This window comes from Xiphophorus couchianus, chromosome 23 (assembly GCF_001444195.1).
Source record: "Xiphophorus couchianus chromosome 23, X_couchianus-1.0, whole genome shotgun sequence".
NCBI lineage: Eukaryota > Metazoa > Chordata > Actinopteri > Cyprinodontiformes > Poeciliidae > Xiphophorus > Xiphophorus couchianus.
In genome coordinates this window covers 27,881,846-27,898,890 of record NC_040250.1, presented here as the reverse complement: position 1 = coordinate 27,898,890, position 17,045 = coordinate 27,881,846, and the positions used below count along the sequence as shown (strand labels likewise).

The 17,045-nt window shown below is 39.8% G+C and overlaps 1 protein-coding gene across 1 annotated transcript; it reads left to right on the top strand.

Moving 5' to 3' along the window:
* The first annotated feature begins 470 nt into the window (after nt 1-470).
* On the top strand, nt 471-7,088 carry slitrk4 (SLIT and NTRK-like family, member 4). Its single transcript, XM_028009524.1, has 2 exons — nt 471-1,648; nt 2,281-7,088. Exon 2 carries the CDS (start codon nt 2,323-2,325, stop codon nt 4,882-4,884), a length of 2,562 nt encoding a protein of 853 aa, XP_027865325.1. The 5' UTR covers nt 471-1,648; nt 2,281-2,322; the 3' UTR covers nt 4,885-7,088.
* The last annotated feature ends 9,957 nt before the right edge of the window (nt 7,089-17,045 follow it).

Sequence of the window (17,045 nt, the reverse complement as noted above, 5' to 3'; positions counted from 1 at the left end):
TCCTCCTCCAGTTGGTTCCTCGCTCTCTCTGCTCTCGTCTATTTAAAATGCACCTCATGCACATGCACGCACGCACGCACGCGCGTACACCCCCCCTAACCTCCTTCGTGGTCGCAGTCGGAGCTGTGACCGTGTGGCAGCTTTTCTCTCTCTCCTAGCCCAACACCAAGTCCATCCAAGCCATGCAAACCGACGCATACTCTTTCCTTCTTTCTTCTTGTGGTAGGCTGGAGAAAACTAAATAATACTAATAAGATTAATGCGGAGGGAGAAACTGAAGAGCAACAACTGAGATCTAAATGTATAAAGATGAAGAAATGCAGCCATTAGAAGTGTGCAGTTGACATAATGAATCTGTTTCAAGGTCTGAGGGTTTTTTTCTCCAGTTTCTAAGAGAGACCCCCCTCCCCCTCCCTTTGCTTCCCTCTTTCCCTCCTCTCTCTCTCTGTCGCTCTCTCCACATCTCTGCACTCTCCTCTGTCAGTCGTGTGGGAAGCTCCATGAATGCGGCTGCACACTAGCAGACTTCTGCACCTGATCCCGTTGCGCCTCTATAGGACGAGGTAATGCAAACCTCCTCTCCTCCTCCACTATCTCCGATCTCTTTTTCTGGATACAAATATATATATTTTTCCTTTTTAATCTAAGAGGAACGCTTTACGGGTCCTCCAATTTCCTCCCATCTGCTGTGCTCTCTGACTGGGGGGAAGGGGGAGGGATGGAAGGGACGGTGAGAGCGCGGACTTTTCTGCTCCTATTTTGTTGCACCGGAGCGGACTGAAGGCTCAGTGACAAGTAATTTCTTTTTGAAACATGTCTTATGTGTAGTGTTGACCTCTCTTTATTTTAACCCCTGACTGAAACACCAAGAACAACGTTGGAAATATGTTGCCAGGATGGAAAATAACCCACAGTCTGACTGGAGCGCATTGGCTGTTCCTTACCCCTTTGCGCAACTTCAGCTCGTAACGACCCAGTATTTATTATTCCATGGATCGCTGAAGGTTGCAGTGCAGATCTGAATCCGGGCGCACAGTGTTGGAACCTCCTTTCTCCCCTGTTTTGCGTTGGGGAAAAGAACCCTTTGAGAATGAGAGGTTTATCTGGCTGCATCCACCTTGCACCCTTTTCCTTGCTTCGGAGTCTCTGGAATTGCCGTCAACATCTCTAAAGGTAAAAAAAAAGGCAAAAGGAAAGAGGGGGAAGATCTCTACTTCACCATACTTCTGTGCTCTTCTCGCCTTTTCTACCTCCTCTGTAAGCAAATGAGCCCTCTCCCATGGAGGTAGTACAGCCGCTCTGGGGGCCCAATGACCAGCGGGGAGATTTTTCCAAGCAAAAGGAGCCCGTCAGCAAGAGGTGCATCGGATGAAATCAGACCCCCGCACCCTCCCTATACATCCACCCCACTTCCTTTTCCTCCTCTGTTACTCCCCACCCTACCCTCTTCCCTATTCCTCCTTCTAGTTTAGCTTGGATTGTGTTAAAGCTGCACAGGGGCATAAAGGGGCTAGAGAAACCTTGTTGCAACCCCTCAAATCCATCTGCGCTCTTACACTCGAACTGGAAGGACTGTTTTGCGCACGTCTCCATCAATGCTGCCCCAAGTCTCCAGAGGGAGCCGCGCTCATTGCCACCGCAGCTTTTGGTAAGTCACATTTTTTTAAAAATTAAGATTCCATGATTTGAAGATAACCCAGACCCTTTTTTTCCTTTGGTCACTCTTAAAGGTTCTAAATTACCTCAGTAGATTCTGACTAAAAGACTGAAGGACGGTCGCATCCAGGCTTCTCAAAATTTCAGCAATGGGCACAGACCCAGTTCTTTCTCCCTTGGCTTTACATTGCCAAATAAGCCATGTTTCAAGGTCTGAGGGTTTAGATGACACTTCATGCAAAATGAGAGCTTTTTGACTTTGATCATGTTGAAAGAGCCAAACAGTCACGCTGATGCCTTTGACATTTTTAAGGCGACGCATCACGCATTGGGTGCCAGAATAAGACGGGAGGATCTGCAGCATTCATTATGTTTAAGTAATCAAGATAGTTTTAGACAGCCAATGAAAAGTAAGGCAATGCAGAACATTGAGAAATGATACACAGCAGTGTTTTTTTTCTCATGGAATATGAAGAAACTGCCTTCTAATGAATGAGATGCCAGAATTGTTTTATAATGAGTCTCAAATGGCCTGCATTTTGTGAGTGTGTGCTTCCACACATATCTACGCCTGAGTAATTGAATGTTTTTTGCATGCCTCTCTCTTTCTACCTTTTTCCAAAGGTTACTAAATGGTTTACTGGGGGAGGTTTTCTAACCGGCGAGATGCTGCTCGTACCCCTGCTGGCAGCCTTTTTTTCCTCCATCTCGGGCTCCCTCTCCTCATCCCTCTCCTCCATGTCAGACGGACCTCCGATCACGGACCCCACTGCCTCGGACCTGATGGCCGAGACCTGCATTGCCTGCTCTTGCATGTCGGTGGAGAACGTGCTGTACGTCAACTGCGAGAAGATCACCGTCTATAGGCCCACGCAGCTCATCCCTCCGGCCTCCTCCCTGTACCACCTGAACTTCCAGAACAATTTTCTGATTGTGCTGTACCCTAACTCGTTCCTCAACTTCACCCACGCTGTGTCACTGCAGCTGGGGAACAATAAACTGCAGAACATCGAAGGTGGCGCGTTCATGGGGATGAGCGCGTTGAAGCAGCTGCACCTTAACAATAACGAGTTGAAGGTGCTGCGAGCTGACACTTTCCAAGGCATTGAAAACCTGGAATACCTTCAGGCTGACTACAATCTAATAAAATACATTGAAAAGGGAGCATTTAACAAACTGCACAAACTCAAAGTGCTGATTCTGAATGATAATCTCATACAGGCACTTCCTGAGAACATTTTCCGCTTTGCCTCTCTCACACACTTGGATATAAGAGGAAACAGGATCCAGAACCTTCCTTATTTAGGAGTCCTTGAGCATATCGGCCGGATCGTAGAGCTGCAGCTTGACGACAACCCCTGGAACTGTACCTGTGATTTAGCACCTCTGAAGGCGTGGCTTGAAAACATGCCCTACAATATTTTTATTGGCGAGGCCATATGTGAAACACCAAGTGACTTATATGGGAGGCTCCTGAAAGAAACCAACAGACAGGAGCTTTGTCCCATGGGAACGGGAAGCGAATTTGATATTAAGATGCCACCTGCACAGCCTGAAAATGGGCAGGGGCCATCTAAAATGACGCCAACCACAGCGGCTCCAAAATCGCCAAAAACAACTGACTCGTCTAAGTTTTATGGAAACGGCATTGTGGCTGGTTTACCCCCTTTTGGCAAAAACAGAGAGCTTGTTCCACGGACTCCCCTAATGTTGTGTCCACTCCCTTGCAGCTGTAAGGCCCATCCCTCTGACTTTGGTGTTAGCGTAAGCTGTCAGGAAAGGAGTATAAGAAATCTTGCTGATCTTAATTCCAAACCCCCAAATGCCAAGAAACTTCACCTAAGTGGGAATTACATCCGTGATATCAGCCCAACTGATTTCCAAGGCTTTGAGGGCTTAGATTTGCTTCATCTTGGCAGTAATCAAATTGCAGTGGTACAAAAAGGTCTGTTTGCTAACCTTACTAATCTAAGGAGACTGTATTTGAATGGAAATCAACTTGAACAGCTACACCCAGAGATGTTTCTGGGACTCACAAACCTCCAGTACCTTTATTTGGAATACAATGCCATTAAAGAGATCCTTGCAAGCACATTTGACTCTATGCCCAATCTTCAACTCCTGTATCTCAACAACAATGTCCTTCGGAGTCTCCCAGCCTATATCTTTGCTGGTGTCCCTCTAGCCAGGCTCAACTTGAAAAACAACCACTTCATGACATTGCCAGTGAGTGGTGTCCTGGACAATCTGCGGTCGCTGACCCAGATAGATCTAGAGGGCAACCCATGGGAGTGCTCCTGCGATCTGGTCGCACTCAAGCTTTGGCTGCAGAGGCTCAGTGATGGAGTGGCTGCAAAAGAGGTGAAATGTGCCTCCCCTGTGCAGTTTGCCAACATTGAGCTGCGTCTGATTAAAAATGAGATTCTCTGTCCTAAACTCACGACACTTCCACCTATCTCAAGCTCCACCCCGATTGTGACCTCAGTATCACCCGCAGGAGTCGGCAAGGCACCTCCAGGAGGACCTGTGCCTCTCTCCATTATGATCCTCAGCATACTTGTGGTGCTTATCCTAACTGTGTTTGTGGCCTTCTGCCTTCTAGTCTTTGTCCTAAGGCGGAATAAAAAGCCTGTGGGTCGACAAGAGGGCCTGGGGAACCAGGAGTGTGGCTCGTTGTCTCTACAGCTTCGTCGCCATGGCCACAAATCCGGCAAGAAAGGGTCCATCCCTGGGGATGACTTGGGAGGTGAAACGTTCATTCCCCAGACCATTGAGCACATTGGCAAGAGCCACACCTGCGGCATTGGACGCTCCTCAGACATGGACGCCGGCTTCAAGTTTGCCGACTCACAGAGACAGAAGATCATCCTGCGAAACTGTTCCGACAAGGACAAGGACCTACTCTCCACCCTGGAGCGCAACAAACGCCTCAGCACCATCGATGAACTCGAGGAGTTTCTCCCCAACCGAGAGCCCAGCCTGTTCATCCACAACTTCTTGGACAGTAAAAGAGATTTTAACAGTATAGGGATGGGTGGTTATGAAATCCGCTATCCTGAAAAGACACTGGATAAAAAGATGAAGAAATCATCACTCATAGGTGGAAACCACAGTAAGATCGTGGTGGAGCAGAGGAAAAGTGAGTATTATGAGTTGAAAGCCAAGCTCCAAGGGACGCCTGATTACCTGCAGGTGCTCGAGGAGCAGACTGCCCTGAGTAAAATGTAGGAACTGGTTTTGTTTGATGGTCAGCACTGATTGCACACACATCAAGCCAATAGACAGGCAAACTATCTTATTTCTGTTCTCTCTTCAAGTCTCACACACACACACACATACACGCCATTCAAACCCTCTCGTCTCTGGCTTTCTTTCTTCAACTCTATGTCCACATCCACACACACACACACACGCTCATACACACACAGAACAAAAAAGTGCCTTCTGGAAATTCTTAATGACCAATGCAGAGATAGACAAAATGGCTCCACACTACAAAGCTATTATTAGAATCAGAGCGGATGTATTTCAGAGTAAGAGACCTTTTGGATATTCCATTCCACTACCTGTATGAATCCCGCAAACTAATAACAGGATCCCCCAAAAAACAAAAACAAAAAAAATCAAAATTACAGTCGTAGTATTTTTGCTGCTATTGAAATTGATACTTTTTATGTTCTCTTTTTGTTCTTTTCCTCCTCCTTTTGTTGTTTCAACCAAATCAAAGGGTCTTGAAAACAGTGCTTGAGAATATACCTCACTGCCATCAGGCCGTGTTTAACAAAAGGAAAAAGCAGGGGGAGCGTCGGGTGTTGATCGCTTGGAGAGAATCAATGGATTGTTGAATCTGGAATGAGGTTTTGAACACTTAATGACTTTTATGGATGCTACGTTTTTCCCCTTCTTGTTTTTTTTTTTTTATTATTATTTTTATTGTGAGGTTGTCCACATCTGGGGATCCTCTCTGAAGTCAACAGCAGACTCTCTGCCATCTTGTCTGGATTACCCACCAGCAGCAGTACACCTGCTCTTTGCTGGGAAGATAAACGGCTCCTGTTTTGCATTAATGGCAACTGACGGCACTGTAAAACTCTTCTTTTTTTTTCTTTTCTTTTTTTTTTTTGGGAATGATTTAACGACTTGCTTTCTTGTGTAAAGAGCCATGTTAAATATAGTGTCTTCTGAATGGAGTTGTGTTTCTCTTTGAAGTTGCTACTTACAGTAAACGTACGTTTCTTTTTTTTCTTTTTCTTTTTTTTTTTCTGGGTGAAATCTAACGGCACATACACTGTCAGAGACGTTATTTCTTGAAAAAAAGAGAGAAAAAAGAAAAGAAAAAATAAACCCGAAGGAAAAAAAAAGTTACAAAGCTGCTTGCCATGTAAGCGTAACCTGGAATTTATTTTGTAAGTCTTACATTGTTTGTATCTGTGGGACTGATTTGTAAATTACAAGGACAGACTAATATCTCCACACTGATACTTTGCGACGGAGCATCTTCGAGAGACTTTGAGTCAGAGTGTTGAAACCAACCCATAATATATTTCAATCAGCGATCCTGCACCCTTCGCCAGCTCTCAATTCTTAGTTAAAAGAATTAACAACATAGTTCATTTATTTTTCTATGCAGGATTATTTAAGAGGTATTGGTTTTATTTAAAAGGGGGTAAGAAAAGGAGCAGAGAGGACTTGACAAAACACTTCAGAGCTATTTCAGGCCACAAAGAGTCGACTGTTCTGTTGTTCTAAGTGGGTCTTTGCTTCTTTCCATTTTGCTGAGCAGCTTGAACCTGCAGAAACACAACGAGTGTGAGATGTAATCTTTAGCGTTTCTTCTCGAAAGATGACAGAACGAGGCCTGGTAGTCTGCAAAACTCCTCAGCAGTTTTCCCGATTCTTCTATCTCCCACAGTATGTTGTGAAAAATACATTTAAATAAAAAAAAATTGGTTTCTTATCAACATTATGCAACCAAAATAAATGTGCATTAAACTTGATGTGCTTCTGGCATTGTTGGGCTTGGGGAGAGGAGGCGTTCTGAGGTGAACAAATTGAGGCTCTGAATTATTAGACTTGGACAGAATCATATCGTAAAACACAATGTGCAATATTAGTAGTAAAAAAACAAACAAACAAAAAAAAAAAAGCTCAGACATGACGGCTTCAAATAATTTTATTTAGTTTGGGGTTATGTTGTCAGGACAAGTTCTATTTTAAAATTCTTTTATCAGCTTAACTCTATTTGGTCCTTATTTAAAAAGCATTATTAAGTTAAATTTCTGAGTGTTTTTGACATTACAACTGAGTAGAATGTATCAAGAAAAGTATAATAAATACAATTTTCTATTGGTCAGAAATCTCCTGTATATTGATTCATTTTCTCTTGTATAATCATGTTGAAATCAAGGTATTAAAATGAGCACCTATTTGCACTGTGTCCCCCTTTTTTCTTGGAGTTAAAATCCTGGTTACCTTTTTATGGTGCTTGATGGAAACGGTCCTCATGGTTCTATTAGACTGAAAAACGCTGTCGATGCTAATGCGCTGCTGCTTGTTACATCTGGAACATTTTCAAGTGTGTGTGCTCAGCTGGAAGCATTATTTAGAACTACTTGTCACACAAATTTCCATAAAATGCTATTCAACTGATTATTTAGACTCTTTAAAGCTTGTTCTGAGAAGTTATTAGCAGTAATTTGTGGTGAAAAATGGTCATATCTTTATGTTTTTATGGCTCAAACAGACTAATTTGATTTAAATGTGTTGGCTTTTTCTCACTTTTCAAGTCAAAAGTTACTTTTCTTTAGCTTTACGTTAGCTAAAGCTACTGGTAGTGTCAGTTGACCTTGTTAGCTGTGTTAGCTTGTAAGCTGTGACTCGCTAGTCCCCTCCAACTCCAGCACGTGTTGCGTAAACATTATATTTATGTAAAAAGTCATGTTCTTGTGATTTTTCAACCGTCATAGTTTTGAGAAAATGATCCTAGCTGGTTTCAGATGAACAAACTGGGAAAATGATGCAGCTACAGTCTCTCCTCATGTAGCTTTAGCATAATAATACCGAAGGTGTAAGTCTGAGGAAATAGCAACAAACCTCATGGTCTCTTGTAAATGTATTCCAATTACTACCCACTAAAATGCAAAAATATTAATATTTTCAGTTTAGATTATCATAAGGAGCTAAAAATGGCTTAAAGTGAGGGTTTCTGCTACAGGAATGGGAGCTAACACTATCCAAACGATTCATTTAAGTTTTCTTATGGGAATTTTTGAGATTAAGAACAGTTTATAACTTAGCAGGCAATATAATTCTTCTATTCGGAAGAAACAGATTTTATTTTCTCAAACACTGAAGCTGTTGGGTCAGTTGAACAGACAAGACATAATGTAGTGATTTTTTTATTTTTATGTTCTATTTATTTATTACATTTTTTAAACTAATAAAATTTCAAAAATGTCAAAGCAGGTGGCACAAAATGTTGTTTTGCAACCTGCACCACTGAATTGTTATTTACATAGAAGCCAGTGGTGGTGAAAGCTTCCTGGGTCTTATTAGCTTCCTGCTAATAAGGTAAACAGTGTACAAGCAGTTTTAGTAAATCCTATCTCCTCAGTTTTTACATCATCTCAGCTAAAACACCATATGGAAAATATACGTCTAATAAACTTTTTATATATTTTGTTTGAAACTTGCATTTAATGTTTGAAACAATGAAACAACATAGAATATCCTTAGTAAATTAACACAAATGTGGGCCATTTCCATTTTGTGTGTTTGTAGAGTTTGATCTTTTTGTACCCGACTTCTTTGGGTCCGACATGTGGCCGTGAACTTTTATATGCTTACATTTTACAGTAAGGGAAAGTTCCATACAGAGGTCAGACCTAAAAGGGTGGGAAAGAGACTACAATGAACACTTTTAGAAGTAATTTTGGGTGAGATTTACAAATATTTATTTTTGTAATTTATTCAAAAACATACTTTTCAAGAAAATGGACGTAGGGAAGAATCGTTTGTCCCAAACGGGCACTAAAGAGGCAAAATTGTGAGCTGACCGATTGGACCCTTTGATTAAATAAATATTGACTGATTTCATGTAGTTCTGTAAAAGCAGGGTTGACATAAACTTTCACAAGACTTGTGCGATCATAATCGCTGCGTTGAGATGGTTCAATCTGCTTTGCTCAGTTTCTTTTGGCGAATCTGATTTCCACCAAGTGAAGAGATTAAAACGGGTCTGGGTAAGATACTGACAACTCGCAAAACACCCGCTCCAAAAATCCTATTTAGCCATTAAAAATTATATTTAAAAAAAAATGCAGTGTGGTATTCAACTTTGACCTGCTTCGTACTGGGATTTCTTCTATCCTCTTTTTGGAGCCACTTCCTCCTCCCAGGCAGCCGCCCTCGTCCCGCCGCCTGAGCGCCGGACGTTTTTAGACACTTCTATCAAACTTTCATGCCTTTTTAGGGTTAAAAATTCCCTTCTTCCTCTTGTCTGTGGTGATCCAACCTTTTCGGGGCTCGTGAAAGACCCGGCAGCAGAAAGCATGACTCATCCCACACGCCAGAGAATTGTCCTTGTTAATAATTAAAACCCTTGGCAGTTATGAACTAAAAAAAGCCATGTGGGGAGTTGGGTGAGGGAATCTGATACGTCCAAACTTTTTTGTCTCATCCTTTCCCTTCCCGTTCTGTCAAACCCGTTGGTCACGCCGCGCTCGTCAGAGACGAGATAAATCATCCAGAAATGGCAAAAAATAAAAAAATAAAATAAAGATAGGCATTTTGCAAAAAAAAAAAAAGGGTTTTGAGTCCAGCGTTTTTACTGCAGTGACTTTGTTTCTGTGTGAGATCAAGAGGTACTTGCAGGGTGGAGAAATGATTTTCTTCCCAATTTAACTCATTAAACAGGAGTAGAAACAGAAAACATGGAGCAAAGCCTTGTGGCTTTTTTTCCCCCATTTATTTGTGTTTGTTTCTCTCTCTTTTCTCTGCTCTTATCATCCCACCTGCTGCATAGGCAGTTATGTCATCCTGTACTGAATGCTTACTGTAAAAAAAAGAAATCTCTCTGTTTCAGACCAGAACATATTAGTTAACTATAGAGTCATTTTTTTACAGGCATCATGACTGTTTGGAGGGTCATAGAAGGGGAGAACTGCTAGAAGCAGAGATGTAGAATCGGCCACTAGGGGCGCTGTGCACTTTGGATATAGAACCAAGCAGCTGAGCTGAAGAAGTTTCAGCTGGAAAAGCTTTTAGTCGAAGAATGAAAAGCAAATTTATGTTGCTTTTGTGACTTTAACTCTCTTTTTAAACAGTTTTAATGGTTTTTATTTATGTATTTTCTATGAAGCTCCTTTTAATTTCCAGGTATTTATGTAAAAAATAAATACAGCTGATTACTGCTTTCAGATAAAGTCCCAAAGAAACGGCGTAAAACTTTACATGTTTATGGCAAGCTGTTTATTATTATTATTATTATTATTATTATTTCTTCACATTGTGACTTGTGGTTTTGTTATCGGGTTAGTGATTTGTCAAACATCTAAACTGGATCCGGTTTGGGAACCGCCGGGTTCAGATCAGTTTAAAAACCTGATCCAAACAAACCTGGCGGCCCAGAAAGCAGTGAAATGATTATTTCCTTTTTTGTAAGACTGTATTTGTCTGTAGACCTTTTGTGACTAAATTAAATAACACAAAACAATCAAGATCTTGATCAAAACATTATTGCTAGAGTGGGTAAAAAAACATTATCTAAATATAAGTTAAGATTAAAAAGAAAATCCTTTCAGAGATCATATGTTTTATGTTTTGGATCAAAGGTTTTAGGGTTATGACTGAATATTATAAATGATATCAATTAGAAACATGTATGCTTTACTTTCCAAATGACTAACATGCTTGAGCTTTTTTTCAGGTTTGAATCTGTGCCTGTTTAAAGATTCCCTTTCTAAAAAAGGCATTACTATTTTTTTGCCTGTTTTACTGAAATGCTGCCTGTTAGCATTTGCCTGTTGTCAAAAAGATTAATTTGAAGAAAAGTAAATAATTATGTTGGGGCCTTTGACACCCCACTGCAAAAAATCTTTGGACAACGGAACAAGTCCGGAAAATAAAACCAACTTCTGTAGCTATTCAGACTTAAAAATACAGTGAAATCAAATGTGTTTCTTTTCCAGACTTTCCAGTTCTACACAGGAACTCTGAGTGCAGATTGTATGAACCGTCGTAGCAGGGAGCAACCAAACATGCCAACCAAATATAAATCCTTTTTAACCAACAGCTAAATTTCATTATGTTACTGTAAAAAGCTGCTGTTTACTTTCACCCTTAAAATGTGTTAAGAAGACATTGTTCTGACAATAACGAACCATAATGAGAAAAGAATCAGTGAATTTTCTCAGCGTCATGTGGAGTACAGCTAGTTTCCTTCCGTCTTTTTGTCGTGGTGAAAATGTTCCGAATCACGGTTCCAGTCAGAAGTTTGCATACGCTCACCGTTGATGTTCAATTCCTTTACTTCTTAGGTCTTTTCATGAACATTTTTAACATGGTTTTCCACTTCATGTGTTTATATAAGAAGCGACTACCCTGACATTTTATGCACTCTTATCTGATCCATTTGGTGTCAAGATGTGCAAAACGTTTCAAATAAACCCATGCGCCTCGACAACACACTGTTTCTATGCACCGACAAGGTCGTAGTTTGATTCTGTGTGGATAATTGAGCAGTGTGTTGGTTTACCACAGATTACTGCAGGATAAACACTGATCTGCTGCCAACAAAGCAGATAAAAACACAAAACCAACAACAGCAGAAAAGTGAAGAGGAAAAAAAACAAAGTATATTTTATTCCAACATATATTACCATCTTTTTCTCTGTTATCTCAGTATTACGGTATCAGGCCGCTATCATCGGCTAAAGAAGTCTGAGGAAAAACATTTTGTGTTTCAAGACGTACAGTTCTGGGTTTTAATCTCTACATCGAGACTCTTTGTGCTGCTGTTGACAATAATCGCGACCCTTGAACTCCTGCTGTGCTCTAACCCACCCCACCTCCGTCTCCATGACGACAGGCAGGTGAAAGATCCTATATGTAGCATCGACGACTTTAAATGCAAGACGTTTTAGGCACAATTAGTCATATATATGCATATATGGACCCAGTTTGAAAATACATTTTTCCAACAAATATTTGAATAGTTTGAGAATATTTTTATGATTCTGGTGTCCTGAAATACCAATTGTTACTATTTCAATTATCTCCATGAACTTGGTACCAACTGGACATTTGTATAAATTTCCTTCCATTTTTCTGGTGTGATTGGACTTTAATTGTTTTTTTTTTATTTTAGGATTTTTTTAAAAACTCTCTGTCCAAATAACTCTACTCATCCCAACACACATCTTTCTTTTTTCTTTTTTGCCAGTGCCTATACATTTTATTTTTTACATCTGTCCTAAAGTTTCAATGCTTTATTTTTCTGAATATTTTTTTAATAACTCAATCTTCTGTTGTATTCTGCTTCCTGTTTATTGAGGAAATCATCCTCAATGTGTCTAATGACCTGCAAAACGGTTTTATTTGTGTAAAAAGCATCTTTAAAAATATGTTATTAAAATGAAATAGTAAGAAGATTAGGAAAATCTCCAAAAGCATACAGTGACTACAAGAGTATTCATATCTGTTTGGTTTTAATATTACAGTTTATTTTAATGGGATTTTACCTCACAGCTGAACACAGAGTGTTGCACATTTGTGAACTGGAAAGCAAATCATTTATAGTTTTTAATGTTTTATGCAAAAGAAAATCTAAAAAAAGTTTTGCACCTGAAGACAAAGGAAACTTAGCGTTTTGTACCACCTGCTTTGCCTCACTCAAGCTCGACCATATGTGTTAGATATAGTCTGTAAACATACATTTCCAAGTCTTACTACAAATTCTCAATTTGATTTAGGTCTGGACTTTGAATAGGCCAACAATAACACCTGTGTTATTTGAGCTATTCCATTGTAGGAACGGTTGCACTTGACTAGATTTTTATTTGCTCCCAGTATTTAAAACAGTCTATTGTTTTCCTCCACTTTAAAATATGCTGGACTTTGCAACAAATTACTTTTTTTAAAATTCTTTTTTTGTTTGTTTTTTGTAATTTGTGATTGTAATGTGACAAAATGTCACATTACATTTTGTGACATTTTCAAGCACACCTTGAAAGTTTGCTTTCAAGGTGTGTGAAAGCAAACTGTTTTACTTGGTTGATCATAGAGAGCGAGTATTCTAAAGGAAATTTAAATGACTTATTTTTACAGAACAAATCCTCTAATAAACCAATAATCTGATGCCAATATTGTTGAATCAAAGCAGCTGGACTGAGCAGGATTGTGAGTTACTTAAAAAACAGACAACAGTTTCTACCAACTGATGAACAGTGATGTCAGTGACGGGTAATCTAACGCGTTACTATTTCAAATCCAGTAATCAGATTAAAGTTAGTTATCCCAATCACTTTGTGTTGCTGTGCGTTACAATTTTCTTTTGTAATTTAATTTTCTTTCCTCCAGCGTCTTGAGGAGTTATCGCCGTTTCTATGCGACAGTATCAGCAGCGACAGAAACAAACAACGGATCATGATGCGCATTTTGTTGCTGGAAAAACAGGAACTATTTTGAGTTTCTGTCGTCAAGTCCAATTATTCTAAGCAGCTTTGGGCTTGCTTTTTTCTAAAGTCGCTTGTAAATTGTATGAATCGCAGGCTGCTTTTGAACGCGAGGTTGCCTATTTGGGCTTGGAAATAAGTAGAGACACATAATGAACCCCAGAATTAGTCTGAGCTAGCCACAGTCAGGCTCTCGCTGTCCATCATTTCCGGATGATCCATCGCGCTTGTCTTTGTTCATTTCAAATTAATATAAATACCTGTGCATGAAGTCGAGCTTCGCGTTGCGCTCTAGAAAACTGCAAACATCGAGACTAACGACCAATAAACGTGAAAACAGCCACGAATGAACGAGTTCGTAAACTTCTGAAATCCTATTCATAGTTTCCCAGACAACACTGGAACACACAAAAACACGCACAAATTAGTAAAGTTTTTTTCGTACTGTTGTAACCATTAAACAATCTCCCCTTCAGTTCAACCTTATGACTGAAGACACATTGTTGATGTTATCATAATAAAATAACTTGCAACTAAGTATTGGCAAAGATCTATGTAATATTCACAGGTGGCGAAGCGTTGTTGTTAGCAGCTGCAGAAAGTAACTAAAAAAGTTACTTTTAATGTAACTTAGTTACTTTTCAAATCAAGTAATTAGTAATCTAACTAAGTCACCTTTCCAAGGAGTAATCAAGAATCCAGTTAAAATTACTTTTTCAAAGTAACTATGTCATCACTGCTGATGAATATGAGTCGGCTTACATGGACATAAATTGTGGAGTTCCTCAAAGGTGTGTTTTAGGTCCCATGTTATACATACATGACATGTACAGTCTCATACTGAAATTTCTATTCTTTGAATTTTCTATATATATAATTTTTGCTCTGCGGCGAGTTTACAGCAGCTTTTACAGTCAATAGCATCAGAAATTAGTTATTTGAAAAAAAAATAATAATTGTAAACAATTTTAGGTAAGTCGACAATTTTATGGTTTGGAAAATGAATAAGTAAATAAGTGAAATCAAATTAAAAGGAGGCAACATTGAATGGGTAAATGAATATATATTTCAGCAGGTTTGCTGGAAACCTCTTAGTGGAAATATAAAAACAAAACTAGCAAAGAGCACTGGTGTCAAAATGAACTGTTTAACATTTTCACCATATTTAAACTTACTTACCAGTTCACCATCATCAACGTAGCCTGAGTTAATCAGACAAATAATTAACATTAGCATATACTGTACGTAGATTGTTTCAATGAATCTGAGTATTATTGAAAACTTCATTTATTTTAGGACGTTTATCACTAAGTCATACACATTGTATAGATTAAATACACACAAATAGATGTTTGAAAGCCTTTATGTCCATTAATTATGACATGACTTAAAATTAGAATATTACATGAGACCATTAAAAAAAACATTTTTAATACAGGAATGTAGCCTTGATGAAACGTCTGTTGAATGCCTGGGTAAAAGTTGTTTTCCAACTGACAAATGAGCCTCATTGGACCATATGTATTCTAATTTACTGAATATGACTGTGTACAGTATGTGTCGTCATGCTGCCACTAGAAAGTCATTTGAAATGCTTCTGTTGCCGACCGAAACCCAACGACGACACCAAGACTCCAAACCGGGTTTCCGTCTTTAAGGCGGCCACCTTACGCCAGCGATGGTATCTCCCCCAGGCGCTGCACTTTACATTGTGTGTCCATTTTAAAGGGAAAACTAAAGAGCAATTTCCTCTCTGTCGGCCTCTTTGTTAAAAACAGACAGACGGACGAGTTTAACGCTGCGCCGTCAGTGAAAGCCCAATTTCAGGAAATCACCCGTTACCTCATATTAGAAGAAGCCGTCGCAGCCTTTGAAACGTAGATTCTGATTTATGTCTTCTCTGTCTTACTCAAGCGACATTGTAAAAAAAAAGAAAGAAGTTTTGAACTGGTTCTGCAGAGCATCAGCAATGTAACACGTTTTAAAAGTCTTCCATTTCCTTCTTCCTGTCCTGCCTTTTAATTGAACACAGCGGAAGAGAGAGAGCGTTCACACCGCTCCTCCAGGGCCTCTTTTTGCTCCATGTCGACGCTATTAATTTAATTTAATTTTTCATTCTAGCTCTGCCCTGTAAATGAGATTCCTCCCGACCCCCCGCTCTTTTTTCTTTTTCTTTTTAAACTTGGAGGTCTGTAAAGGACAATGAGATTGTGACCAAAGGGGAGATATTCTCCTGCTTAAGGAGTGACACCTTCTACGGCCAAATAATTGAATGAAGCCGACATTTCATTTGTGGGCATAATTCCATTCAGTCACTAGATCCTTCTATTTTTCCCCCCCACTTTCAACATTGAGATTCCAGGGGGAAAAGAAAATCTAAAGATACTAAATGTGTAATCTGGGACTGTAATAATTCATTTCATTACATCGAATTGGCACGAATGTACAACGTATCTTCCGTTTTATTTTCTCAAAGCAGCTTTATCTCTGGGCTTTTTAAAGCTAATCTTTTTGTTTCCAGAGCTCTGTGATGAGCTGCCTGAATCAGACGAGATAAAAAGGACTGGATCTGATGGGCCGTGTTTTCTGTTCAGCTGTTTCCAAAGAACCCATGAGCTGCTAGTTTAGCTACCTTGTAGCAACACCGATGGATAACATTTGGCACTTTTATGAACGTTAAAATGTGTTTGTTTGCTATCTGAACACAGAAAGTAACCAGCCTGAGTTAGCAGGGAGGGTTGAAGTCAACCTGTCATTGGTTTTGTTGGTCATAGTTCCTTTGTGCGTTAGCTTGGATGCTTTAAAAGTTCTGTGATGTTTTATTGCTAATAGTTAGCTTGACGCTTTTAAAATGGTTTCATATCACCATGAGCTAGCTGGAAATGGTATCTTGCATTCTTCATGTAGTGGTAGGCTAACATGCTAATTAGACATATACCATTTGTTGTAGCGAACGTCTGTAGTTTTAAAGAAACTGACAAAATCACGGGGCTGCACAGTGGCGCAGTTGGACGAGCTGTTGCCTTGCAGCAAGAAGGTCCTGGGTTCAATTTCCTCTTCTTCTTGATGGACGTCTCAGGTAAAAATTTACCAGCAAAGTAAAGAAACATGAGGCTTTTTGTTGTTGTTAATTTTTCTCTCTAAACATTGTCTGATTCGTGTTGTCATTTCATTACTTTGTGGATTTGGCTTGGCTAAGCAGAGCGAAGAGCTAAAGCGGGACATAATAAAACATCCAAACTATATCGCAGAGTCATGGTTACCCTTTAAGAGATCATTAAACTCCCTATTATTTGGGAGATAGACCTTGAAAAATCATTGATAAACCAATTTGTGTGAGGTGTAGGGCAACTATTTGTGTATGAGGGCAAAGGGTTGTGATTAATCTGCTCATGTTTTCTCTGCTTGCAAACGTACACCTGTTTCCGTTTCACTGCATTGATTGGCGAGGGATCGATGGAGACGAGGGAACAATCGCAGACAAGTGGAGGAGACCTTAGAGACTACCCTAGTTGCTCCATGCCTCTTCTGGGCGTGTGTGTGTGTGTGTGTGTGTGGGAGGGGGGGGTGTTTAGGCTTTTTCTTTTTGCTCTCTCTGTCCCTAATCAATAACTTATATCATATCATATATATCATATAATGGAACCCAACCCTTCAAAAGCATTCCCAAAGAGACGGCTAAAAAACAACAACAAAAAAGAACTAAAGACAGTCAAC

Coding starts and splice junctions, on each gene's coding strand:
- slitrk4 (XM_028009524.1), top strand. CDS start 2,323: ATGCTGCTCGTACCCCTGCTGGCAGCCTTTTTTTCCTCCATCTCGGGC.